General features: G+C 42.0%; 2 protein-coding genes across 3 annotated transcripts in view; one reads left to right on the top strand and one right to left on the bottom strand.

Annotated features, from left to right (window-relative positions):
• dok7b (docking protein 7b) overlaps nt 1–13,423 on the top strand; it is a 120,998-nt gene extending 107,575 nt beyond the window's left edge. The window contains exon 15 of the mRNA XM_059974125.1: nt 13,297–13,423. Coding sequence (XP_059830108.1) covers nt 13,297–13,367 — 71 coding nt within the window. The 3' untranslated portion in view covers nt 13,368–13,423. The remainder of the gene's footprint in view (nt 1–13,296) is intronic.
• Nucleotides 841–27,811, bottom strand: lrpap1 (low density lipoprotein receptor-related protein associated protein 1). 2 transcript variants are annotated; one of them, XM_059974130.1, is made up of 8 exons: nt 27,702–27,811; nt 21,447–21,591; nt 19,889–20,016; nt 18,256–18,376; nt 13,405–13,560; nt 12,077–12,159; nt 11,169–11,345; nt 841–1,273 (listed from the first exon to the last, which is right to left on the bottom strand). In XM_059974130.1, exons 2-8 carry the CDS (start codon nt 21,568–21,570, stop codon nt 1,205–1,207), a joined length of 858 nt encoding a protein of 285 aa, XP_059830113.1. In that variant the 5' UTR covers nt 21,571–21,591; nt 27,702–27,811; the 3' UTR covers nt 841–1,204. The 2 variants fall into 2 exon arrangements, with proteins under 2 accessions (XP_059830113.1, XP_059830112.1); XM_059974129.1 differs by having other exon boundaries at nt 27,548–27,775.

Here is a 27,811-nt window from a genome sequence, read left to right as displayed (position 1 = left end):
CTGCCAATTACCTACATCTATGGAATTCTCCTGGAGATTGGGAAACTTAGAGATAGGGAGAGTTAGTGCATTGAAGTGAGAGGAGGAGGACTTTAAATGGGAGGCACAGGAACAAATGATGGTGCTCTGCAATGGTGCATGTGTAGAAGATTTTTATGGCCTTGGAAGTGGATCTTGTAGTAAAGCTGCAGTTTAATACATTTAAGTCCTCTTTCCATTATATGGCTCATGTGTGGTGCCCCAAGGATCTATCTTGAGAGTCTTTCACTAGTTGGAATATCCTAAGAAATGGTGGAAGAGGAAAGATGAATGAGAAATGAAAGACAGTGAGAAATGGTTAGGAGCGGCTTTTCAAACTTTAAACGAGAGTAAACAGGACATCATCTAAGATTGAAACTTGAACAGTTTAATAGCACTGAAGTTATAGAAAAAAAAGTTAGCGAATGAAGGAAGATCTATTATGCTTGGGTACAAATCTGCACATTCAAAAGAGATCAGGATGATCTACGATATTAGGTGGAGATTGAACCATACGTTACCAGGATCATGAATGACCATTATGAGGGACCAAGGGTCCCTCATGTATACCAATTTAGAAGTAGTGGCATGAGGACAGAAGGTAAAATCTTTAGGAACTATGTGAAAGAATGGCCTTGGTCAGTTTCAGTGAAAGCTCATAGCTCAGAGGAGGTTGTTAAGAGAAAAGAATGATGCCACATCACCATCAACACTGTGCACCCTTTGGGAAACAATTCCCTGTCATGGACAAGTTGCAATTTAGAAGGTGCATCACCTGAATAACTTGTGTTTCAGTTCCCCAATTCAATTACTGAGACAAAGTGGAGTTGAGCATTCATTAACTCAGACTTAATTACTGACTGAAAGCAGAAAAGTCAGCAATCTACAAAAATCAATATACAGTAAGTTTAACTTTACAATGATTTTGATTAAGAGATGGCACATTTGATTATACAGTTTTTGTACAGCATTTTTATCAGCAACTTGCAGTTCATCATTGACAATCCACTGTACTACTGGGTTCCATTTCAATAGCTCCAATTACATGTAGAAAAAAAGGGAGAATTATTATAGACATATTTTGAGTGTTGATAGAATCAATCATTAAAGAATACTTGGTACCTATCTCAGCTCCAGTGTTCCAACTGTACCTGGTTATATGACAGGTTGTTGGGTGACAGAAGAGTCATAACTCATTGTGGTTCAGACCTCCCCTTGAGAGTCTAGCCAGAAGATCTTGCATATGCTTTTTTACCTAAAACAAGACAGTGCAAGTGTGATTATATTCAGTAAATGGTGTACTGATTGACAAGGGCTAAAATATCACTATTGCTTATTAATAAGATTTTCCCTGGTTGTTTTTCAATACCACCGATTTGGGCAAAACCCAAGTATAGATTTGAAAACACAAAATGTCATTTAAAGGGGAAGGGATTCAATTACAAGCCAAAATACAGAAGGCAGTTTCTGGATTTGTGGCATGATAAGCCAAGATAAGAAGATGTACATACTGATCAGCATCAGATTCCTGAATGGTCCATCAACACTTAACCTTACAATTTTGCTCTCTATTTGCACCACTTACATTTTTTATATTCCTTATTGTAACTTCATAGTATTTTTATGTATTGCAAAACAACACATTTCATGACATACATTCAGTACTAAACACCAGTACATTTGCTTAATAATGCAAATATCTAGTCAGCCAGTCATGTGGCAACAACTCAGCACACAGACATGGTCAAGAGGTTCAGTTGTTCAGACCAAACATCGGAATGGGGAAATAATGTGATCTAAGTGACTTTGACCGTGGAATGATTGTTGGTGCCAGACTGGGTGGTTTGAGTATCTGCTGATCTCCTGGGATTTTCACACACAACAGCCTCTAGAATTTATAGAGAATGGCTCAAAAAACAAAAGCATCTGAGCGGCAGTTCTGTGGGCGAAATTGCCTTGTTAATGAAAAAGGTCAGAGGAGAATGGCTAGTGCTTCAAGCTGATGTGAAGGCGACAGTAACTCAAATAATAAGATTACAACAGTGGTGTGCAGATAAGCATCTCTGAGTGCACGCACGTCGACCCTTGAAGTGGATGGGCAGCAGAAGACCATGAATATACTCAATGACTACTTCATTAGGTGCTGGAGTTACCGAGTAAATTAGCCACTGAGTGTATGTCAGTGATAAACCTGATTCTGAACAGAGATCATTTTCCACTTCCCTGTTAGACCGATATTATTGCACGGAGCTTATGTTATAGGATCCCTGAACTGTTCTGGTACAGAAGGAGGTCATTCTGCCCATCAAGTACATACTAAATCCCAATCTGCCACATTCCCATGCCGTTTCCTCATAGCTCAACAAATTATGATCCTTCAGGTATCTAACCACTTCACCTTCAAGTGCTTTAGGGGGGGTTTCCAGATCATAACATTACTAAGGTTAGCTGCTCCATCTGCAAAAAGTGGAATTTCCTGGTTGCCAGCCATTCTAATTCCTATCCCCATTCCAAGATGGCAGTCCACTCTTAGGGTGGAGGAACAAGACCTCATATTCCAAAAAGGTACACTCTAACCTAACAGCATGAACATCAATTTCTCCTTCCAGTTATTATTTCCCATCCCCCCCGATTCTTCCATTTCCCACTCTTGCCTCGTACCTCTTCTCCTCACCTGCCTATCACCTACACTTGGTGCCCCTCCTCATTCCCTTTAATCTTTGCTTCACTCTCCTTTATCAAGTCGATCCTCTCCAGTCCTTTACCTTTCTGACCCACCTGGCTTCACCGATCACTTTCCAATTTGTCCGCTTCCCCTCCCTCCACCTTTTAATTCTGGCATCTTCCCCCTTCCTTTCTAGTCCTGAAGAAGGGCCTCAGCCTAAAGCCTCAACTGTTTGTTCATTTCCATAGATACTGCCTGACCTGCTGAAGTCATCCAGCATTTTGTGCATTGCTCTGGATTTCCACCATTTGCAAAATCTCATGTTTATTATTAATATTATGGATTTATTTAGTTAATTGAATTTAAACCCAGGTGCTGGCATTAAATGAAAGTCCTACTTCTCACAAGTGGACTGAAAGAACACGAGGCACTATGTCAAGAAAGAGCTGAGAAGTAATCCCATTACACATGCTGAAGATTAATCAGAAAATGCAGTGAAAACTCAATAGCTCTGTTCAGACTGGAAATAGAAGCAGGGTTAACATTTCAGGTGGATGACACATGAAGCAAGGCCATCAATCCAAGCATTAACTGTTTCTCTCTATGCAGGTACTGCCCAACTGAGCTCTTTCAACAGCTGAAATTTAAACAATCCACATCCTTTAGCCTTGAAAACAAAACAAGATAACCTGCTTATCAACGTCACTTGCAGGTCAGACCACCACATTTTGTCTGTTACAGTAGTGAAAACACTTCAGTCTGTTGGTTAGGAAATGTAAGAAATGCATAAAAGAAAGTGCATTATGTCACACGTGACAGGTAGTGACCCTCTCCTACAGGGTTGTCCAACACATATTGTCCATCCACTACAACATTCTGCAGATCACCATTAATGAGAAAGTTAACAGCACAGCAACTAAAGGAATAAGTCAGAGGTTGAACACATCTTGTGTTGACCTCCCTGACTTTCATCCACTTGCCAGCCAGCAGACTCTGTTTTCATGGATCAACGAACAGAGAGACAGAGAGAAAACTACAGTTACAAGCCCTTCGGCCCACAACTTTCTGCTGTCCCTTTAACCTACACTAAGATCAATCTAACCCTTCCCTCCTACACAGCCCTTCAAATTTCTACCATCCATGTGCCTACACACCAAATGTCACAACATAAGCCAGTGATATTAAACCTCACATTTATTATCCAAGTACATATATGTCATCATATACAACCTTGAGATTCATTTTATTGTGGGCATACTCAATAAATCCAATAACCATAATAGAAAATGACAGACTGCACCAACTCTGAGCGCAACCAGTGTGTAAGAAATAACAAACTGCAAATAAAAAATACATAATAATAATAATAGTAGTAGTAGTAGTAGTAGTAGTAGTAGTAATAATAATAATAATAATAATAATAAATAAGCAATAAATATCTAGAACCAGAGATGAACAGTAGCTGAAAATGAATCCATGGGAATATTTCAGTGAAGGGACAAGTGGAGTTGACACAGGATAAGATAGGACAAAGTCAGCATGGTTTCCTTCAGGGAAAATCCTGCCTGACGAACCTGTTGGAATTCTTTGAGGAGATTACAAGTAGGAAAGATAAAGGAAATGCAGCGGTTGCTGTATTTTCAGAAGGCCTTTGATGAGATTCCACACGAGACTGCTTACCAAGTTAAGAGCATCAATGGGGACGGGAGAGGTTCCGGAGGATTGGAGGGTTGCAGATGTTCCAGTATTCAAGAAAGGGAGTAGGGATAGCCCAGGAAAATTATAGACCAGTGAGTCTTACTTCAGTGGTTGGTATATTGATGGAGAAGATCCTGAGAGGCAGGATTTAGGAACATTTGGAGAGGCATATATGATGAGAAATAGTCAGCCAACTTTGTGAAAGGCAGGTCATGCCTTACAAGCCTGACTGAATTTTTTGAGGATGTGACTAAACACATTGATGAGGGTAGAGCAGTAGGTGTAGTGTATATGGATTTCAGCAAGGCATTTGATAAGGTACCCATGCAAGGTTTATTGAGAAAGTAAGGAGGCATAGGATCCAAGAGGGCATTGCTTTGTGGATCCAGAACTGGCTTGCCCACAGAAGGCAAAGAGTGGTTGTAGACGGGTCATATTCTGCATGGAGGTCGGTGACTAGTGTAGTGCCTCAGGGATCAGTTCTGGGACCCCTACACTTTATGATTTTTATAAATGATCTGGATGAAGAAGTGGAGGATGGGTTAGTAAGTTTGCTGATGACACAAAGGTTGGAGGTATTGTGGATAGTGTGGAGGGCTGTCAGAGGTTACAGTGGGACATTGATAGGATGCAAAACTGGGCTGAGAAGTGGCAGATGGAGTTCAACCCAGATAAGTTGACGGAACATGGAGTTAAATGTGTTGAAAGAATAAGTAAATTTAGGAAGGACAACAAAATTCTAGGGGCATAAAGCCCGATGGGAGTTCGGGGAGCTGGGTTAAGCACAATAGGCAGCGATTCAAACAGAGAGAGGAGAAATGGGTTAAAAATTCTATATCTGAATGCACGGTGTCAGAAATAAGGCGGATGAGCTTGAAGCCCAGGTGCGAATGGTGTTGTTGGGATAACGGAGACATGGCTGCAGGGAGATCAGACCTGGGAAATGAATGTACAAGGGTATACGTGCTATCGTAGGGACAGAAATGTGGGCAGACGGGGTGGGGTGGCCCTGTTGGTGAGGAATGAGATTCAGTCCTTTGCAAGGGGGTAACATAGGGTCAGGAGAAGAAGAGTCTGTGTGGATAGAACTGAGGAACAGTAAGGGCAAAAGGACCCAAATGGGTGTTGTCTACAGGCCACCAAACAGTAGCATGGATATTGGGTGCAAGTTGAATAGGGAGTTAACATTGGCATGTGGCAAAGCTAATGTCGCAGTAGTTATGGGGGATTTCAACATGCAGGTGAACTGGGAGAATCAGGTTGGTGCTGGACCCCAGGATAGGGAGTTTGTAGAGTGCCTACGGGATGCATTCTTGGAACAGCTTGTACGAAAGCCATCCAGGGACAAGACTATTCTGGATTTAGTGTTGTGTAATGAACAGGATTTGATAAGCGATCTTGCAGTAAAGGAGCCATTAGGAGGTAGTGATCACAATATGATAAGCTTTTATCTGCAATTTGAGAAGGATAAGGACAGCTCGGAGGTGTCAGTGTTGCAGATGAACAGGGGAAACTATGGACCCATGAGGGAGGAGCTGGCCAAAGTTGACTGGACGGATAGCCTAGCAGTAAAGACTGTGGAACAGCAATGGCAGGTATTCTTGGGAATAATGCACAAGATGCAAAATCAGTTCATCCCCCAGAGAAGGAAGGATTCAAAGGGGGGAAGGGGCCACAGTGGTTGACAAAGGAAGTCAGAGATTGCATAGCATTAAAAAAAAGGAAATATGACAGAGCTAAGGTGAGTGGGAGGACAGATGATTGGGAAGTTTTTAAGGAACAACAGAACTTAACTAAAAAGACAATACGGGGAGAAAAAATGAGGTACGAACGCAAGCTAGCCAGGAATATAAAGGAAGATAGCAAAAGCATTTTTTAGGTATGTGAAGAGAAAGAAGATAGTTAAGAACAATGTTGGGCCCTTGAAGAATGAATTGGGTGAAATTATTATGGGAAACAGAGAAATGGCAGAAGAATTTAATGAGTACTTTAGATCTGTTTTCACTAAGGAAGACACAAGCAATCTCCCAGATGTATGGATGGGCCAAGGACATAGGGTAACAGAGGAAATGAAACATATTGACATTCGGAAGGAAACGGTGATGAGAAGACTGATGGGACTGAAGGCTGACAAATCCCCAGGTCCAGATGGTCTGCACCCTAGAGTGCTAAAGGAGGTGGCCCTGGAAATTGCGGATGCATTGGTAATCATTTTCCAATGTTCCTTAGATTCAGGATCAGTTCCTGAGGATTGGAGAATGGCTAATGTTATCCCACTTTTTAAGAAAGGAGGGAGGGAGAAAACAGAGAACTATCGACCTGTTAGCCTGACATCGGTGGTGGGAAAGATGCTAGAGTCCATTATTAAGGATGAAATAGTGGCATATCTAGATAGCAGTGATAGGATTGGGCCGAGCCAGCATGGATTTACCAAGGGTAAATCATGCTTGACTAATCTGTTGGAGTTTTTCCAGGATGTAACCAGGAAGTTAGACGGGGGAGATCCAGTGGATGCAGTGTACCTCGATTTTCAGAAGGAATTTGATAAGTTCCCACATAGAAGATTGGTGGGTAAAATCCAAGCTCAGGGCATCGGGGGGAAGGCATTGACATGGATAGAAAACTGGTTGGCAGATAGAAAGCAAAGGGTAGCGGTGAATGGGTGTTTCTCGGAATGGCAGGTGGTGACTAGTGGGGTGCCACAGGACTTGGTATTGGGACCACAGCTGTTTACCATTTAAATTAACGATTTGGATGAAGGCATAAAAAATAACATCAGCAAATTTGCTGATGATACTTAGCTGGGTGGCAGTGTGACATGTGATGAGGATGTTAGGAGAATTCAGGGTGACATGGATAGGCTGGGTGAGTGGGCAGATATTTGGCAGATGGCGTTTAATGTGAATAAGTGTGAGGTTATCCACTTTGGGAGTAAGAACAGGAAGGCAGATTATTATCTGAACGGTGTAGAGTTGGGTAAGGGAGAAATACAAAGAGATCTTGGAGTCCTTGTTCATCAGTCACTGAAGGTGAATGAGCAAGTGCAGCAGGCAGTGAAGAAAGCTAATGGAATGTTGGCCTTTATTACAAAGGGAATTGAGTACAAGAGCAAGGAAATCCTCTTGCATTTGTACAGAGCCCTGGTGAGACCACACCTGGAGTATTGTGTACAGTTTTGGTCTCCAGGGTTAAGGAAGGACATCCTGGCTGTAGAGGAAGTGCAGCGTAGATTCATGAGGTTAATTCCTGGGATGTCTGGACTGTCTTACGCAGAGAGGTTAGAGAGACTGGGCTTGTACACGCTGGAATTAAGGAGATTGAGAGGGGATCTGATTGAAACATATAAGATTATTAAGGGATTGGACAAAATAGAGGCAGGAAATATGTTCCAGATGCTGGGAGAGTCCAGTACCAGAAGGAATGGTTTGAGAGTAAGGGGTAGGTCATTTAGGACAGAGTTAAGGAAAAACTTCTTCTCCCAGAGAGTTGTGGGGGTCTGGAATGCACTGCCTCAGAAGGTAGTGGAGGCCAATTCTCTGGATGCTTTCAAGGAGCTAGATAGGTATCTTATGGACAGGGGAATCAAGGGATATGGGGACAAGGCAGGAACAGAGTATTGATAGTAATTGATCAGCCATTATCTCAAAATGGCGGTGCAGGCTCGAAGGGCCGAATGGTCTACTTCTGCACCTATTGTCTATTGTAAGTGTGAGATGGTTCATTTTGGTAGGTCAAATATGATGACAGAATATAGTATTAATGGCAAGACTCTTGGCAGTGTGGAGGATCAGAGGGATCTTGGGCTCCAAGCCATAGGACACTCAAAGCTGCAGCGCAGGTTGACTCTGTGGTTAAGAAAGCATACAGTGCATTGGCCTTCATCAATCGTGGGATTGAGTTCAGGGGCCAAGAGGAAACACTGCAGCTATACAGGACCCTGGTCAGACCCCACTTGGAGTACACTGGTCGCCTCACTATAGGAAGGATGTGGAAACCATAGAAAGGGAGATTTACAAGGATGTTGCCTGGATTGGGAAGCATGCCTTGTGAGAACAGATTGAGTGAACTCGGCCTTTTTTCCTTGGAGCGACGGAGGATGAGAGGTGACCTGATAGAGGTGTATAAGATGATGAAAGGCATTGATTGTGTGGATAGTCAGAGGCTTTTTCCCAGGGCTGAAATGGCTAGCACAAGAAGACACAGTTTTAAGGTGCTTGGAAGAAGGTACAAAGGAGATGTCAGGGGTAAGTTTTTTAAAACGCAGATACGATAGGGTCTTTTAAGAGACCCTGGACAGGCACATGGAGCTCAGAAAAATAGAGGACTATGGGTAACTCTAGGTAATTTCTAAGGTAAGGTCATGTTCGGCATAGCTTTGTGGGCCGAAGGGTCTGTATTGTGCTGTAGGTTTTCTATGTTTCTATGTATTACAGGAAAGTTACTGTCAAGGTTAGGGTATTGGCTGATTCGTAGGAGGTAGCGAGTGGAAATAAAAGGATCCTTTTCTGGTTGGCTGCCAGTGACAGATGTCGATGTTGGGACCCCTTCTCTTTATGCTGTATATCAATGATTTAGTTGATGGAATTGATGGTTTTGTTGCCAAGTTTGCAGATTATATGAAGATTGGTGGAGGGGTAGGTAGTTTTGAGGAAACAGGAAGGCTGCAGAAAGACTTAGATTAGAACAGGCAAGAAAGTGGCAAATTAAATACAATGTTGGAAAATGCATGGTCATGTACTTTGGTAGAAGAAATAAGTGTGCAAACTATTTTCTAAACGAGACTGCTAGGTTCTTGATTGTCCATGTCATCAAAGGTTATGGGGAGAAGGCCAGGGAGTGGGGCTGAGGGAAAAAAGTATCAGTCATGATTGAATTGCAGATCAGAACTTGATGGGCCAAATGGCTTATTCTGTTCCTATGTCTTATGGCATTGAATGAAGTTATCTTCTTTGATTCAGAGGCTGATTGTTGAGGAGTAATACTGTTCCTGAGCCTGGTAGTGAGAGTCCTGAGGCTCCTGTACTTTTTTTTCTGGTGGCAGCAGTGAGAAGAGAGCATGAACTGGGTGGTGGGTCCTCTGATGAAGAATGCTGCTTTCCTCTGACAAATCTCCATGTAGACGTGCTCAATGATGGGGAGTGCTTTACCCATGATGGACTAGGCCGTATCCACTACTTTTTGTAGGATTTTCTATTCAAGGGCATTGGTATTTCCATACCAGGTTGTGATGCAATCAGTCAACATAATCTCAACCTATAGAAACCTGATTCTGATACCCAAGAGTCTTTTAAAAATGCCCCTAATTATCTGCCTCTATCACCACTCCTGGTAGTGGATTTCACTCACCTACCTCTCTGTAAAAAAAACTGCCTCTGACATCCCACTATACTTTCTGGCAAACACCTCAAAGTTATGTCTCTTTGTATTGGCTATTTCTGCCCTAGGAGAAAATCTATGGCCATCTGCTCTATTTATGCCTATTTTATAAACCTCCTATCAAGTCACTTCGCATCCTCCTTTGCTTTAAAGAAAAGCCCTAGCTTGCTCAACCTATCCTCGTAAAACATGTTCTCTAAACCCATCCTCATAAAACATGCACTCTAATCCAGACAAGATACTTTCTAAAGTTTCTATATCCTTCCCATACTGCAGCAGCCAGAAATGAACAATAATATTTAAGAAGTCTAATACAATTCAGGACAAAACTACCTTTCTGATAATCTCATGGCCACAAATTTAAACTCTATTCCCCTCAAGAGTCAGTGAGCCTCAGCTATAGTGGGTTCCAACATGAATCATACTGAAACAACTTGCCTTGGATACTTCAACTACATCTCCCACATCTGTAACTTATAAAGACAAAATACTCTTCCCAATAATCTAGCATTCTCCAGAATCTAGATGACACATTTTCTGCACTATTGCACGTAATACAATAAGTGGCTCTGTCAAAGGGAGAACAGGGAAGAAAACCAAGTCAGATCCCAAACCATCATATTTCCAGATTTTAAATGTATGTGGAAATGTCATCACCTGCAAATTCTCTAAATCACTCTTCACTTTAACTTAGAGACATACAAAACAGAAACAGGCCCTTCAGCCCAACTTGTAATTGCCAACCAAGATTCTTATCTAAGCTAGTCCCATTTGCTCACGTCTGGTCTGCACCCCTTGAAACCCTTCCTATCCATGTATCCATCCAAGTACCATTTAAATGTTAATATACCTGCCTCCAGCATTTTCTTGGCAGCACATTCCATATATTCACCAGTCTGGATGACATAGTTGCACCTCAAGATCCTATTAAATCTTTCCCCTTTCACCTGAAACTGATGCCCTCTAGTTCTTGATTTTTCAATCTTAGCAAAAATACTATGTGCATTCACTGTGTAGCTTGTAATTTTATACTTTAAAAGACTACCATGCTCCTATGCTCTAATGAATAAAGTCCCAATCTGCTCAACCTCCCACCATAGTTCCTGGCAGTTTAATGGCAATTCTTCTATAGCAGGGTGACCAAAACATAACATAACATTCCAAATGCAGCTTCACTAATGTACAACTGCAACATAACGTCCCAATGACTACAACCAACGTCCCAACTGATGAACACCAGTGTGCCGAAGGCATTCTTCACTAACCTGAAGTAAATTGTTGCTTTGTTAACAGCACCCACTTACCCATGGATAAAAGTCTTTTCTATTTAGTATGCTCCATTTCACTGCACAGGAAGTGATTGGCATCACAAATAAAGAATTAATTATTGACATGGAGGGGACTCATTTACCTTGTATCCGAGTTCTTTAGTCTTCTCTGTCAGCATTTTATACTTTTCTTTGTTTCTAGACAAATGTTCCTTGTCCCCAATAGATTCCACATGTTTAAGCTTTTGGTGGGATAAATCCAGCTGCTCCTGATAATGTTGGTGCTTCTCAATCTTTGTCTCAAAATGTTTCAGCTCCTCCTAGAATTGATCAGATTTTTAAGGAAATGTTAAAGATACTGTTGTTTCAGACCAGCTATCAAATTCAAGATGGCACCAAAAGGTGGTTTTCGTCGAAGTCATGGCTCAAATTTAGTTAGATTTTGTTTCTTTTCTCCCAGTTCATGGGGATGGCATCGGGGACAGACAGAGGAGTTAGGGGTTAGGCAAGGTGACATGGGGTATTTGAAGGGAAGCAGCGTGGGCTGACTGGAGATAGAGGCCTAGTGTTCGGGGTACCATCATTCGCGAATCCGGTATTCAGTGAGGGAGGCTTTAAGAGAGAGCAAGAGATCCTACAAATGCTGTAAATCTTGTGTGATGCACACAAGATGCTGGAGGAACTCACCAGGTCAGGCAGCATCTATACAGGAATAAATAGTCAATGCTTCAGACAGCTTGTCATTTCACCAATTGTATCCTTTTGCCTCTACTTATCACCTCCCAGTCTCTCTTGCTATCTCTACCCTTCCTGCTCCACTATCTCCATCTGCCAATCAACTACTTCTCAGATGAATCCTTATATCACTTGCCAGCCCTTTGCCCTTAAGTCTTTAATCTGGCTTTTACTCTCTCAAACCTGATGCAGGGTCACAATCTGATACTGTCTCCACATATACTGCCCAACCTGCTGAGTTCCTTCAGCAGCTTGTTTATTGCTGCAGATCCTAGCAGATGCAGTCTCTTGTGTCTTCCCCCACAGGCTGGTTTACCTTAATGGAATCCAGCTCATCATCTGAGAAATTTGACCGCTTTGCCATATCCCATAGCTCAAGTACTCTCGGCTCAGAAAACTCTGAATAAAAAAGTAAATTCAAGATTGTTTAATGCCATTTTCAGTACACAAGTGTAAAGGAGAAAAAAAATAATTGTTACTCCGGATCTAAGGTAGCACAAAAAAATAAGATAAAGAACACGATAACAAAACAAAAAAAAAAATCACAATAGATATAAATACATAAAATAGCTTATAGTAGACATAGATTGATTGTATGTCCACAAAGTGACACTAGGCACAGGAGTATCTGTACATAAGGTGACTCTGACAGGAAATGATAAGGTGAGTGGAGGTGTTGATCAGCCTTATTATTCGGGGAAAACAGATTTTGAGTTTGGTGGTCCTGTTGTGGATATGATGTAGCCTCCTCCTTGATGGGAGTGGGACAAACAGTCCAAGAATGGAATGGGTGGGATCCTTCCTGATGTGACTGGCCCTTTCCCAGCATCTTTCTGTATATATGTTCTTATTGAAACAAATTTTCAAAGAGATGACACTTATCCTAGAATGCTCATTATTTCATCCCTTTCACTATAAAATGTGAATGTGAGAAAGAGAAAAAGCACAGCAGCATCTGATAATAAATCCTGATGTCCCCAGTCCCAGTGTGGGCAGAACTTCAAAAGGCTATGTCTCAAGAAAATGGCATCCATCACTAAAGACCCTCAACCATCTGAGACATACCCTCTTCTTATTGCTATTATTGGGGAGGTGGTATAGGAACCCGAAGATCCACTCTCAATGATTCAGAACAGTTTCTTTCCATAAACACCACCATTTTCTTTTGGTCCATAAGCACCACCTTGTTATTTTGCAGTACTTTTGTAATTTATAGCATTTTTATGTCCCCAAAGTCAAGCTAAATTTATTATCAAAGAATTCATATGTCACCATAAATACCTTGAAATTAATTTTCTTGCAGGCATTTACAGGAAAATAAAGAAATACATTAGAATTTGTGAAAAGCTATACATAAACAAAAGATGACAACCAATGCAAGTAAAAATAAATAAATAAAACTGGGAACATGATTTGAAAGTGAGCCTGTAAGTTGTGGAATCAGTCCAGATGCTACTGCAAAACAACAAATATAAGTGATATTAAATTTGACTGGTTCTCGACAATTTAAATATTTAAACTTTACCCTTATTTTAGATTTCCTGCATCTGGAGTTTTCATTTCCAAGAAAAAAATCAGTGGCTGAAACAATGGAAGCAAGCAAATAGGAACAGGGGAGATCAAAACCTAATGGAGGTATCTTACCGCTATCCCCATCGTAGCCTTGGTGGATGAGTTTGCGCAGACGCTGGAAACTTTCTTGGACATTACGGTGCTTATTCTTTAACTCTGCATGCTTGGTGTGTAGTAAATCTTCCTTCATATGGGATTCCAAAGGACTGATCACATTCTCACGTATATCTGTACAAAAACTCACTTTACTTACAAATAAATCATGGAAGTGTAGCGGTGTGCTACACGCAGTGCTGAAATAATGACATGGAGTCGGTAAACTGCAGTTAAAAAAGATTTTATTTGAACTTCGCGGCCTCGCTTTAAAGCCTCCCTGATCCCGCCCTCCCCGGGCGCGGATGCTGTAGGGGGCACGTATTCACAGTCCCGCGCGGGCTTTTCCCTTTGTTGGTGAAGCAGACCTGGCGCCCTTTTGGGACTGGCCTTTACACCGGCGCGCTGGCTATTTGTGAGCCGGTTCGAGTGCGCTAGGAAGTGGGTCGCCACAGAAGCATAATTTTAAAGGTAAATGGAGGAAAGTTCATGAAGGATTCAGAGGTAGCTTTTTTAACATTACACATTGAGTGGTGGGTGTGTTGAACTTGCTGAGGCCGTGTTGGTAGAGGCAGATACATTAGGGACACAAGAAAATCTTAAGATAAGTAAATGGATGAAAGAAAAAATGGAGGGCTACGTGGAAGGGAAGAGTTAGATTGACCTTAGATCTTTAAAAGGTCGGAACAATATCAAGAGCTAAAGGGACTGCTATGTCTTGTGCTATGTTCTATTTCCGTGAGCATATACAAGATACACACTTTGTAGTACTAACTAGTGTAAAATTTGCCAAAGCAACATACTTACTTGGACGTCCAGTCCTTAAATACCTCCATCCCCCACCAGGAAGGTCTCAAAGCTCTCCGCTTCTTTTTGGATTCCAGACCTAACCAATTCCCCTCTACCACCACTCTCCTCCGTCTAGCAGAATTAGTTCTTACTCTCACTAATTTCTCCTTTGGCTTCTCCCTATAAACCAAAGCTGTAGCCATGGGCACCCGTATGGGTCCCAGCTATGCCTGCCTTTTTGTTGGCTTTGTGGAACTGTCCATGTTCCAAGCCTATATGGGTATCTGTCCCCCTCTTTTCCTTCACTACATCGACAACTGCATTGGCGCTGCCTCCTGTACACTTGCTGAGCTAATTGACTTCATTACCTTTGCCTCCAACTTTCACCCTGTCCTCAAATTTACCTGGTCCATTTCTGACACCTCCCTCCCCTTTCTTGATCTTTCTGTCTCCATCTCTGGAGACGGCTTATCTACTGATATCTACTATAAGCCTACAGACTCTCACAGCTACCTGGACTATTCCTCTTCCCACCTTGTCTCTTACAAAAATGCTATCCCATCTCGTAATTCCTCTGTCTCCACCGGATCTGTTTTCAGGATGTGGCTTTTCATTCCAGGACGAAGGAGCTGCCTTCCTTTTTTAAACAAAGGGGCTTCCCTTCTTCCACCATCAACTCTGCTCTCAAATCCATCTCTCCCATTTCCCACACATCTGCCCTCACCCTATCCGTCCGCCACTCCACTCGGAATAGGATTCCCCTTATCCTCACCTACCACCCCACCAGCCACCGGGTACAATGTATAATTTTCCTAACTTCCACCATCCCCAATGGGATCCCACTACCAAGCTCATCTTCCCCCCACCTTTCTGCTTTCCGTAGGGATTGCTCCCTACGCGACTCCCTTGTCCATTCGTTCCCCTCCCATCCCTTTCCACCGATCTCCCTCCTGGCACTTATCCTTGTAAACGGGACAAGTGCTACACCTGTCCTTACACTTCCTCCCTCACCACCATTCAGGGCCCCAGACAGTCCTTCCAGGTGAGGTGACACTTCACCTGTGAGTCGGCTGGTGTGGTATACTGCGTCCGGTGCTCCCGGTGTGGCCTTTTATATATTGGTGAGACCTGACGCAGACTGGGAGACTGTTTCGCTGAACACCTACACTCTGTCCGCCAGAGAAAGCAGGATCTCCCTGTGGCCACACATTTTAATTCCACGTCCCATTTCCATTCTGATATGTCTATCCATGGCCTCCTCTACTGTCAACATGAAGCCACACTCAGGTTGGAGGAACAACACCTTATATACCGTCTGGGTAGCCTCCAACCTGATGGCATGAACATTGACTTCTCTAATTTCCGTTACTGCCCCTCCTCTCCTTCTTACCCCATCCCTGATATAATTAGTTTTTTCCCCCCTCCCCTTTTTTTTCTCTCTCTCTGCCCATCACTCTGCCTGTTCTCCATCTCTCTCTGGTGCTCCCCTCCCCCTTTCTTTCTCCCTAGGCCTCCTGACCCATGATCCTTTCCCTTCTCTAGCTCTGTATTCCTTTTGCCAATCACCTTTCCAGCTCTCAGCTTCAACCCAACCCCACCGATCTTCTATCATTTTGCATTCCCCCCACTTCTTTCAAATCTCTTACTATCTTTCCTTTCAGTTAGTCCTGACGAAGGGTCTTGGCCCGAAACGTCGACAGCGCTTCTCTTTATAGATGCTGCCTGGCCTGCTGCGTTCCACCAGCATTTTGTGTGTGTGTTGCTTGAATTTCCAGTATCTGCAGATTTCCTTGTTTACTTAAATGCTATTTTTGCATTATTTCCTGGTCCTTTAATATTTTTGTTCATATGTTCAGCTCATTTCTTCATGTATGTGGTAACCTTTTATTGACTTCAATAGACATTATTTTCGTACCACTGTGTGTAATGCTTTTGGTTACTGGAACACTTCATTAAATTTCTCCTACTAAATCTGTGTCTATGTCTCCCACTGTATAAAAAAAATCTTGCTCTATTTTAAAACTACTCTTGGTTTGCTTTGTTTTTTGCACTAATATTTGAATATTAAATCTCACATCAAAACTAAACTCCAGATTGGCGTATTGCTCATGTGGTTCCATTGTTTAAAAAGGGTTCTAGAAGTAAGCCTAGCAATTATAGACCTGTCAGTTTGACATCAGTGGTGGGTAAATTAATGGAAAGTATTCTTAGAGATAGTATTAATAATTACCTGGATAGACAGGATCTGATTAGGAGTAGCCAGCATGGATTTGTGCGTGGAAGGTCATGTTTGACAAACCTTATTGAATTTTTTGAAGAAGTTACGAGGAATGTTGACGAGGGTAAGGCAGTGGATGTAGTCTATATGGACTTCAGCAAAGCCTTTGACAAAGTTCCACATGGAAGGTTAGTTAAGAAGGTTCAGTCGTTAGGTATTAATGCTGGAGTAATAAAATGGATTCAACAGTGGCTAGATGGGAGATGCCAGAGAGTAGTGGTGGATAATTGTTTATCGGGATGGAGGCCGGTGACTAGCGGGGTGCCTCAGGGATCAGTTTTGGGCCCAATGTTGTTTGTAATATACATAAATGATCTGGATGATGGGGTGGTAAATTGGATTAGTAAGTATGCCGATGATACTAAGATAGGAGGTGTTGTGGATAATGAGGTGGGTTTTCAAAGCTTGCAGGGAGATTTATGCTAGTTAGAAGAATGGGCTGAACGTTGGCAGATGGAGTTTAATGCTGAGAAGTGTGAGGTTCTACATTTTGGCAGGAATAATCCAAATAGAACATACAGGATAAATGGTAGGGCATTGAGGAATGCAGAGGAACAGAAAGATCTAGGAATAACAGTGCATAGTTCCCTGAAGGTGGAGTCTCATGTAGATAGGGTGGTGAAGAGGGCTTTTGGAACGCTGGCCTTTATAAATCAAAGCATTGAGTACAGAAGTTGGGATGTAATGTTAAAATTGTACAAGGCATTGGTAAGGCCAAATTTGGAATATTGCGTGCAGTTCTGGTCACCGAATTATAGGAAAGATATCAATAAATTAGAGAGAGTGCAGAGACGATATACTAGGATGTTACCTGGGTTTCAGCACTTAAGTTACGGAGAAAGGTTGAACAAGTTAGGTCTCTATTCATTGGAGCGTAGAAGGTTGAGGGGGGATTTGATCGAGGTATTTAAAATTTTGAGAGGGATAGATAGAGTTGACGTGAATAGGCTGTTTCCATTGAGAGTAGGGGAGATTCAAATGAGAGGACACGATTTGAGAGTTAGGGGGCAGAAGTTTAAGGGAAACACGAGGGGGTATTTCTTTACTCAGAGAGTGATAGCTGTGTGGAATGAGCTTCCTGTAGAAGTAGTAGAGGCCAGTTCAGTTGTGTCATTTAAGGTAAAATTGGATAGGTATATGGACAGGAAAGGAGTGGAGGGTTATGGGCTGAGTGCGGGTAGGTGAGACTAGGTGAGATTAAGAGTTCGGCACGGACTAGGAGGGCCGAGATGGCCTGTTTCCTTGCTGTGATTGTTATATGGTTATATGTTAAGGTAATGGGCAGAAAAGGTCAGTTAATCCTGGAAAAATCAAGTCTCCAAGTGCCTTGGTCAATTGAACTGAACCAAGTAAAATGAAAACAATTACTTGCAGCAAGATCACAGTAACATAGCATAAGAGAGACAAAATTCACAAGAAAAATGTCAATTTATACAGGAATTAACACAATTAGAACAAAAAATATCCATTTTAGTGCAAAGTAGACATAGTGTTGAGATACCCAGAATATGACCTGTTCTCAATGCTACCATTGGGGAGGAGGTATAGGAACCTGAAGGCACAAACTCAACGATTCAGGAATAACTTCTTTCCCTCTGCCATCAGATTTCTGAATGGACATTGAACCCATAAACACTACCTCTACATTTTTTTCTTCTCTTTTTGCACTACTTATTTATTACAGTTAGCTAGGATTACTACTTGCTGAGTGACCTTGACTATATTTATAACTAAACAATTGAAAAAGGTTTTCATTGCTGTACCTTCACTCCTGCTGACAGCCTCTCTCAGGATGTGATACTCCTCAATCTTGTCCTGGTGATGGAGAAATTCACGCCGCAGTTTTTCAACTTCTTCATCATTAAACTTTCCAGATGTTGTTGCCTATCAAGAAGTCTAAGATTTAAGAGTGAACTTGCACTCTGTGGAATTTATCTACATAATGTTCATTCCTGAGAGTTTTCACTTTTAAGCTGATGTTAGGCTTTTTAAGTGTACAGCTTTTTAAGTGTACATCAGCTTTTTAAGTGTACACAACTAAAACACACAAAATGCTAGAGGAACTCAGGAGATCAGGCAGCATCTACAAAGGGGAATAAACAGTTTGCATTTCGGGCTGAGAATCACTCATCAGAATGGAAAGGAAGAGGGAAGAAGACAGAACATCACTAGCTTGATCCCTCTTAGACACTGCAGCATCTTCAGTTGTGACTGAGAAATTAAAACTCATTTCTGGAGAAAGGAAAGAAATTGCTGGAGGAGCTCAGGGAGATGGTTGCTATTTCAGATTGGGAAGTAGCAAAAGGATTCAGCTAGAAAGTAGGATGAATATAGATAGGTACCAGACAGGAAGCATGGACATGGTAGACTGGCCTCCCTCTATATGACTTAACATTTTATTGTTGCAATAGAACCAGACAGGGACGTGAAAAAGGTTGAACAATGAGGCTAAATGTGATGTGACTGTTTTAAAAAAATTATGAAAGGTTTTAAGCAAACAGAGAGAACATACTTCCATTCATATGAAGACCAAAACTAGGTAAGTATTCAAGGAATCAAATAGAAATCTGCTATTCAGGGATCGATGGTAATGTGGCATGCACTACAGAATGAATAGCTCAGGCAAACAATTTAGATGTTTTTAGGAGCTTGGAAGGCACGTTGGTGTAGAAGATTCTCCAAAGGTTATTTGCTAATTAGACATTCCAGTATCGACAAGGGCGATTACAACACATACTCATACTTCCTCTATGACTCAAGGCCATTTGGCCCACTTACACTTTGCCAGTTCTCAAAAGTATTCTCAGTTTCATTTTTTGTGATTCATTTCCTCTCAAGCCCATCAACTCTGGCCTAATTCTCAACCATCCTCCTAATCATGAGTGTATATTTACAAAAATCAAACAGCAGGTCTTTGGGATGTGGGAGGAAACCAAATCACGTGGGGGAAAACCTACACGTGTAAACTATATAATGACTGCACTGGAGGTTAAGATTACATCCAGTGTAATGTTTTGAACGTAGTTTAAGATTACACTCAAACTACCTGCCAGGTCACACTACACTTAAGTTCCTTCTAAATCCATTTGGACACACAGAGACAAAAAATTTGTTCAAAATCCTAGACCAGTTAAGCCAAATGGATCATCCTGGTGATTAACAATAACTCATTTGCCCCTCAATCACCACCTTCTGCAAAGGATATCAATCTGGATTTACTTCAATAACACATCATTCATTATGCTGATCAGAGGGGTAGCCCGATAGCTGGCTGGGTTTGTTCTTTTGTAATAATGTGCAGACCTCCTTCAGATAAACGATGACAACCTCAGTAATTGTGATTAATAATTTAAATCAATATTGCTCCATTTTTATTTCAGAAAACTTAATACCAACCTTATTCCATAACTTCTCTAGTTTTGGATCATCAAATACATCATTTTTAGAATCTGATTCTCTGATGTAATTTGATTCTGAAGGCTTGGGATCCTTTCGCCCATCGAGTTTGTACTTTGTGAGGATGACTGCAAGGAAAACATAATGGCAGAGGTTACTCATCAAACTATAATACTTCATGTGAAAAACTGTAAACTAAATTAGCTGTGCCCTGAACAGGAAAATGTTTACCCTATTCACAAGGATACAGCTTCAAGATGATTGCCAGTGCCCAGAGTTTTATTCAGCAGTAGGATATGGGCTCAGTGGAGTGGATGGCAGTTAATGACTGCCCCAAACTAAGCAGCTGCCTGAGCTTTAGATTTAACTACATCTTGTATCAACAGGTCAAGACTGGCAAAAGTGGCAACATTCCTCATGTATGAGTACAAGTGAGGTCAAAAAACTGCACACAAGGTTGATACAGAGGTAAAGTGAACAGAATACAATAGTTAACACATAACCAATGTGCTTGAATGCTGAAATTTTTACAATGTTTAGAGACCCAAAGTTCCTTGTTCCAAATACATGGTAGCCAATTTGTACACAACAAAATTCAAACAGCAATGAAGTAAATGATAATTTATTGACCAGACCCTTAGAAGAAGCTCAATGCCTGTGGCAACAATTAGTCCATGGATATTGTTCCAGTTTCCCTCTGCAGCAGAAAAATCCAGCAAGTACTGACATTGCGCTATATTGTTAGGTGTCCCATCTTCCAATCTTTGCCATCATTGATGAACAAAGTCATTTTGGGGTCCAGGAATGTGGCTCCCTAAAAATGGCTGCACAGGTTGAAAAAGCTGTAAAACAGTATATGGCATGCTTGCTTCCTTCAGTCAAGATGCTAAGGAAGGATATTACATTTTTTTAAAAAAGTGATACAGCACAGATCCTTCTGGCCCAACGAGCTGCGCCACCCAGCATCCAGCCTATTTAACCCAGCCTAATCACAGGACAATTTACAATGACCAATTAACCAATTGTGGATTGTGAAAGGAAACCGAACCACTTGGAGGAAACCCACCCTGACATGGGGAGAATGTATAAGCTCTGTACAAATACTGTACACCGGTATTTAACTCTGAACTCTCTCGCCCTGAGCTGAAACTGCATCATGCTAACCACTAACATGTAGTAGGCCAAAGTGACTGTCCTGTGCGGTACTATTCTATGTTACAGAGGAGTAATCATACTGACCTACCCCTCTGCCCATTCAGATAAATGCACAGAATCACAAGAGTCAGGGGGATATTGTCAGTGTCCTTGACTGATATTCATCCCTCAAAGAACAGTGCAAAAACTGGTTAATGTATCTCTTTCAGTACATCAGTGACAACCTTTCACTGGCTGAAAAGCATTTTGGGTATACAAAGATTGTACAAAATGCAAATATTCCTTTTTGCTTCAGAGTAAACCCATGCAAAGTTCCTTTTCACTTCAGAGCAAACCCATGCAAAATACTTTGATGGCTATGGATGTGGGAGGTTTGAAACCAAAACGAATGTCAAGGGATTACCATTAAGGTTTTGACGCAGCCTTGCTTCCTTCTCACCATCCTCATCGAGACCCTCGACCTTTAACTTCTTCCAGTGCAGTTCATCTTTCTCCTGGATCTTCAAGTCACTGTGAAGCTCAGCCATTTTTACTGGAGATAACTGGAGCTGCAGAAAGAAAAGGGGAACATGATTGTTGTAAAGTGGTTCCAAAGCAATGTTGGATTAAACTGTATAGCTGTTACTTTCTCGGTAGTTTGCCAGCTGGTATTTTATATTAATACCTATGTACACTATATGCAATTGTTCAGTGTGTTTTCCAGTAGTTACTGTTCTTAGTATTATTCTGAAAGTTTCTTGGATATTACATTATTTGAACAGCGGATATCTTGATAGGTTAACTCCCATCTACAAATATGAATGGAATGTCTGTTATCAATGGTTTCAGAAGAGCACATTGACTTGCCACCTTTTCTTTTCCCTTTTCATTCTTTCTTGACATCACTATTAGAATCTTGCTACTCTCCATTTTCAATTCCTTTGTTCTCCTAGTACTTGATAAAATGATCTTCAAGTAACAGGTTTTATGCTTCATTCTTGACATCCAAAAGAACCTCGTATCAAAAACATCAGATTCCAACAGCAGCAAAGGGAAAACACTCTGGGAACTAAGACTGAATTCTGAGGGCCAAGCGCAGCCAAAAATTTCATGTACTGGAAATGTCACAAGGTATAATGACATACAGAGTGTTGCACATTAATCCACAGGACAAACTATCAAAAGCTAAAGACAAACTTTAGTTAAGAGAAAACCCTAATAAGTTTGCAGTCAAGCAGAACAACGTCTAGCTACCAGGTAAATTATACCAGTAATGCTAAACAAAGCAAGACTCTAGTTAGTAATAAATACTACAAAAAAATTAAAAACCTGGGTTAACCTCAGTTATAGAACACTACAGTACAGAAACAGGTTGTTCAGCCCATCTAGTCTGTGCTGAACCATAAACATGCCTAGTCTCATCAACTTATACCCAGATCACAGCCGTCCATACCTGTCGCATCCAAATCGATGCCGCATCCACCACTTCCACTAGAAGCTTGCTCCACACACTGAGTGAAGAAATTCCCTTTTATGTACCCCTTAAACATTTCATCTATCACCCTGAACCCATAATCTCTAGTACCACTCAACCTCAGTGGAAAGAGCTTACTTGCAATGACCCTATCTATGCCCCTCATAATTTTGTATACCTCTATGAAATCGCCTCTCAATCTTCTACTTTTTAGCGAAATAAATTCCTAACCGATTCAACTTTTCCCTATAACTCAAGTGCTGGGAGCATCCATGTAAATTTTTCTTCACGACCCTATCTACCTGTAATGCCACTTTCAAGCAATTACGGACTTGTATTCCTAGATCCCTTTGTTCTACTACACTCCTCAATGCCCTAACGCTCAACATTTAAGATCTATCCAAAGTGCAACACCTCACGTTTGTCTTCATTAAATTCTACCTGCCATTTTTCCAGCTGGTCAGGATCTCAATGCAAGTTTTGATAGTCTTCCTCGCTGTTCACTACACCCCCAATCTTGGAGTCATCCTCAGATTTGCTGCTCCAGTTTGTCACATGTAACCCTCTCATTGTAAGCTCATAATGAGTTAGCTATTTCTGTGAATACAAGCTAATAGCAGTATAACTCAACAATGCATGGGGAATAATAACAAAAAAGTAATTTCCAATAAATAAACATAGCTGGAGTAAATATGATTCAGGTAAGCACAAAACATAACAATTTGAATGTCTTTCAAAGGGAAGGTAGGGCTCTTACCTGTATGATCACTGATACACCCATGCAAATTTACTGTTCACAGGAAGCAATAATTTAACTCACACCAGTATAAATTTAAATTGAAATTGTATTGACAAACTATTTTAAACTACAACAAACACAACAATACTAAATATCACAAAATAAAGGGACCATTATATATATTTAATATAAGATATTATATAATGAAATAATTAATATTATTAAATACTCGATTGTATAATGTAACTAAAAGAATATTTACTGCATTTTGAAAAAATCTAAGGAAAATAAAACACCCATAACCATATTAATAAAATAAAGCATGGCCTTAAACCAGGGTGTAACTCACATCACCATCCAGATCACTGATACAGATGACAAACAACAGACCCAAGACGGATCCCTGCAGCACACAGGTCTCCACTCAGAGAGGCAACCATCTACAACCACTCTCTGGTTTCATCCACAAAGCCACTGTCTCATCTAATGGAGAGGGGGACAGAGGGAGAGGGAGAGGGGGAGAGAGAGAGAGAGGGGGAGAGAGAGAGAGAGAGAGGGGGAGAGAGAGAGAGAGGGGGAGAGAGAGAGGGGGAGAGAGAGAGAGGGGGGGAGAGAGAGAGAGAGGGGGAGAGAGGGGGGGAGAGAGTGAGAGAGAGAATGTGTGTGTGTGTGTGTGTGTGTGTGTGTGTGTGTCCTTAACTCCTAGTGGAGTCATCGGGGCGCCCTCATGACAAGCTTTTTGCGCTGACCTTTTTGGTGATTGCACATCATATGGCGTGTCTTGGGCATCTGAAACCTGGCGGAGCCCGTCCCTCTCCAGGTTTTTCTTTACAAGGTCGAGCTACTAGCTTGACACTCAACCAAGGGAGCTGGCTGGATTCAAACTGAGGACCTCTTGCCCTGAAGTCCAACGCTGATGCCACTATGCCACCAGCCAGCATTCTTCTTGAATGCCAAATGACTAAATCTTCTTGACTAACCTCCCAAGAGGGACCTTGTCAAAGGCCTTGCTAAAGACCATGTAGACAATATCCACTGCCTTGCCTTCATCGACTTTCCTAGTAACTTCCTTGAAAAACTCTATAAGATTGGTTAGACATGACCTACCAAGCACAAAGCCACGTTGACTATCCCTAATCAGTTCCTGTTTGTCTGAATATCCGGTTCTTTACAAAACCTACCAATGAATGACACACTACTGACGTCAGGCTCGCCAGCCCATACTGTACTGCCTTATCCTGACAGACTTCCTTAAACAATGGAATATTAGTCACCCTCCAATATTCCAGCACCTCAGCCATGGCTAGGGATATTTTAAATATTTCTGCTAGGGCCCCTACAATTTTTGCACCAGCCTCCCATAGGGTCTGGTGATTTATCCACCCTAATTTGCATCAAGAAAGCAAACACCTCCTCCTCTGTAGTCTTTATAGGGTCCATAACGTCACTGCTGCATTGCCTCACATCTACAGACTCGGTGTCCGTCACCCAAGTAAATACAGAGGCAAAAAATCAATTTAAGGTCTCTACCATCTCTTTCAGCTCCATGCACAGATTACCACTTTGATCTTCCAGAGGACCAATTTTGTCCTTTGCAATCCTTTTGCTCTTTATATATCTATAGAAGCCTTTAGGATTCTCCTTCACCTTGTCTGCTAGAGAAACCTCAGCTTCTTTTAGCCTTCCTGATGTCCTTCTTAAGTGAGTTCTTGCATTTCTTATACTCAAGTATCTCATCTGTTCCTGTCTGCCTATACCTGTTGGGCACCACCTTTTTCTCAACCAGGGCCTCAATATCTCCCAAAAACCAAGGTTCTTAAAACCTTTTATCCTGGTTTTTAATTCTGACTGAAACATACAAACTTTGCACTCTCAATTTCACTTTTGAAGGCCAAGTACAACTTTGCCAGAAAACAACATATCCCAATCCACACTTAAAATGCTGGAGGAACTCAACAGGTCAGGCAGCATCTATGGAAAAGAGTTAACAGTCAATATTTCGGGCTGAGACCCTTCTTCAGGACTGAGAGGAAAGGGGGATAGATGCCAGAATTAAATGGTGGGGGGGGGGGGAAGAGGGGAAAGAGGCTGGTTGGATGGTGATAGGTGAAGAGCACATGATTGAAGAGTTGGAGGGCAGCAGAGATCACACAAGGGAATCAGTGAGAGAGGGTTTCACTGAAACCCCGTTGAAGGGAAGATGTAAATTTCTTCAGGGTAGGCATCCTTTGAAGTGACTTCGCAGTGGAGTAGTAAATCATAATCACAAGAAAATCTGTGGATGCTTGAAATCCAAAGTGATACACACAAAATGCTGGAGGAACTCAGCAGTTAGGCAGCATCAATGGTAAAGAGTAAACAGTCAACGTTTCTGGAAAGTGATAGGTGAAGAGTAGGAAGGCAGCAGAGATTAGAGGGGGAGCAGTGGGAGTGGATTTCCATCATGGTCACAAGCCTCTTGAACATCAAAGACATCTTCAAAAGGCAGTACTCCAAGAAGGCAGCATCTATTATCAAAGGTCCTCACCATCTGGGACAAGCTGCCTCCTTATCACTACCATCGAGGAGGAGGTACAGGAGACACAAGACCTACATCTATGTTCTAGGAACAGCTTCTTCCCCACTGCCATCAGATTTCTGAATGGCTCATGAACATATTATAAGGAAAGAGTTAAATGTGATTGCTCCTTGGTACATGCTAAAATAAATGGAAGTCTGTAGGACAAAATGGTGTTAGCTTGGAATGGGATTGTTTTGAAAAACTACAAGAGAACCAGTCCACTAAACGTTGTGAGAAATTCAAGGGAATTCAAGTCTGCAGCCATAATAGTGGCTAATAGTGAAAACATGTTTGTCTGGGCTAGAGGTCATAAGAGATAAAGTTGGGGGGAAGCTGGTACCATTCAGCAATGGAAAAGTACCAGTGTAAGAGCTTTTGAAGGATAAAAAAGGGTCAATTCCTTTACAAGTTAGATTTAGAGAGGAGCGAGCTTTGTCTTTGACTAAGTCAAAATTGGTGCTAATGCTACAAGCTGGAGAAAGCAGACAAGAATGTCGAGAGAGTTAAGGAGTATATCGAGTAAGAGTTTAGAGTCCAGAGAGTGGGAAAGGCTGCATGAAGTCTGTTGACATTCTGCATATCAGCTGATTTAGTGGAGAAGTATTATTTTGATTTCTGTACTGCTAATACTGTAGACATCTGTTTTTCTTTCTGAATTGCATTTGTGCTGGTTCTAAAAGGGTTTACTGGTGGCTCTGAAAATATGTGTAGGGTCTCCTTTGTGAATATATTGCGGATGCTCCGAGATGAGTCAAAAAGTACAGAACAAGTTTTAAAACAATTTTCATTATGCATGTGAACACAACACCATGGTAGGGTAGCGGTTAGCACAATGCTATTACAGCTTGGGGTGCTGGCATTTAGGGTTCAATCCCAGTGTCCTGTGTAAGGGGTTAGTACAGTCTCCTGGTGAAATGTTTGGGTTTCCCCTGGGTGCTCCAGTTTCCTCCCACAGTCCAAAAATATACAGCTAGGTTAGTAGGTTAATGTAAATTGTCCTGTGATCAGGCTAGGGTTAAATCGGGGGTTGCTGGTGGCGTGGCTTGAGAGCCTATGCCACACTATCTCCAAATAAATAAAACCTCTCCAGTCCTCTTTCGCACTACTTTTTTAAATATTGTAACTACAGTAAATTTATTACGCCTGCACTGAACTGCTCACACGAAACAACACGTTTCATGATTTAATTCAGTGATTCTGAACTTCACTGGTTCCATAAATCAGTAATACAGAAGCTGTCAAACTCACCCAGGAATGACAGCCAACAGCAGGGTCCAATCCCCCACTTCTAGTGAAAACAGTGTGAAATACTGAACTTCGATTACTTTGAGTAGACCTATTCCTGCAGACTTCGCAGGTTTAGTCAGAAGTTGCTGACGCAGAGGAGACACTCAGAATTAAGGAAACTCACAGAGGGTCAGTGGTTAAATTCATCTGGGCAATGTAGGAGGAAACAGTCCTAAGTACATCTGACACTCTCTTCCCTCCCACGTCACTCATTTCTCCCCTTATACCATCCTCATTCACCCCACCAAGCCTCCCTGTTCCAGCCCTTAGTGTGCCCTCATTCCTCCCCCACCCAGCCAACTCTGACCTTTCCTCATCCCCTCATAGCCCCACATCACCCAACCCCCCCCCAAGACTGCACTCACCCCTCCCCCATACACTGCAAGCCTATGGCCTGCCTTTCACCCCCGGCCCTCAATCACCCCCTACCTCCACCCTGCACACCCACCCCCGGCCCTCACTCACCCGCTGCGCCTTGTCCCAAACCTGGTTGAGTTTGGCGATTCTAAATTCGTTCCCCGTCTTCCCCGCCGCGACTGCCTCCTCATTCTTGTACCGAGAATATTTCTCGGCCGCCTGCGGCCGGACCACCATTAATCCGCCTGCCAACAGCACCCACCGCAGCAAAGCCACCGCCATCGCTCCCCGTCTCCCTGTCCGTCACCACGGCAACCGGCACCCCAAAACAATACGCATGCGTCCGATGATCGAAAAGCTTGCTGGGCTATC

Source organism: Hypanus sabinus, chromosome 7 (assembly GCF_030144855.1).
Source record: "Hypanus sabinus isolate sHypSab1 chromosome 7, sHypSab1.hap1, whole genome shotgun sequence".
NCBI lineage: Eukaryota > Metazoa > Chordata > Chondrichthyes > Myliobatiformes > Dasyatidae > Hypanus > Hypanus sabinus.
Note: the sequence above shows the minus strand (reverse complement) of the source record. Positions and strands in the feature narration are given on the sequence as shown.

Bases quoted from the DNA above. Each gene is read 5' to 3' on its own strand.
- lrpap1 (XM_059974129.1), bottom strand. From the start codon at position 27,721: ATGGCGGTGGCTTTGCTGCGGTGGGTGCTGTTGGCAGGCGGATTAATG. The intron at 11,346-12,076 runs GTAAACCAGCCT...GATCAATTCTAG, and splicing joins ATGAGCTGGATTCCATTAAG to GAGGAGCTGAAACATTTTGA. The intron at 1,274-11,168 runs GTAAATGAGTCC...GTCTTGTTTTAG, and splicing joins CTAAAGAACTCGGATACAAG to GTAAAAAAGCATATGCAAGA.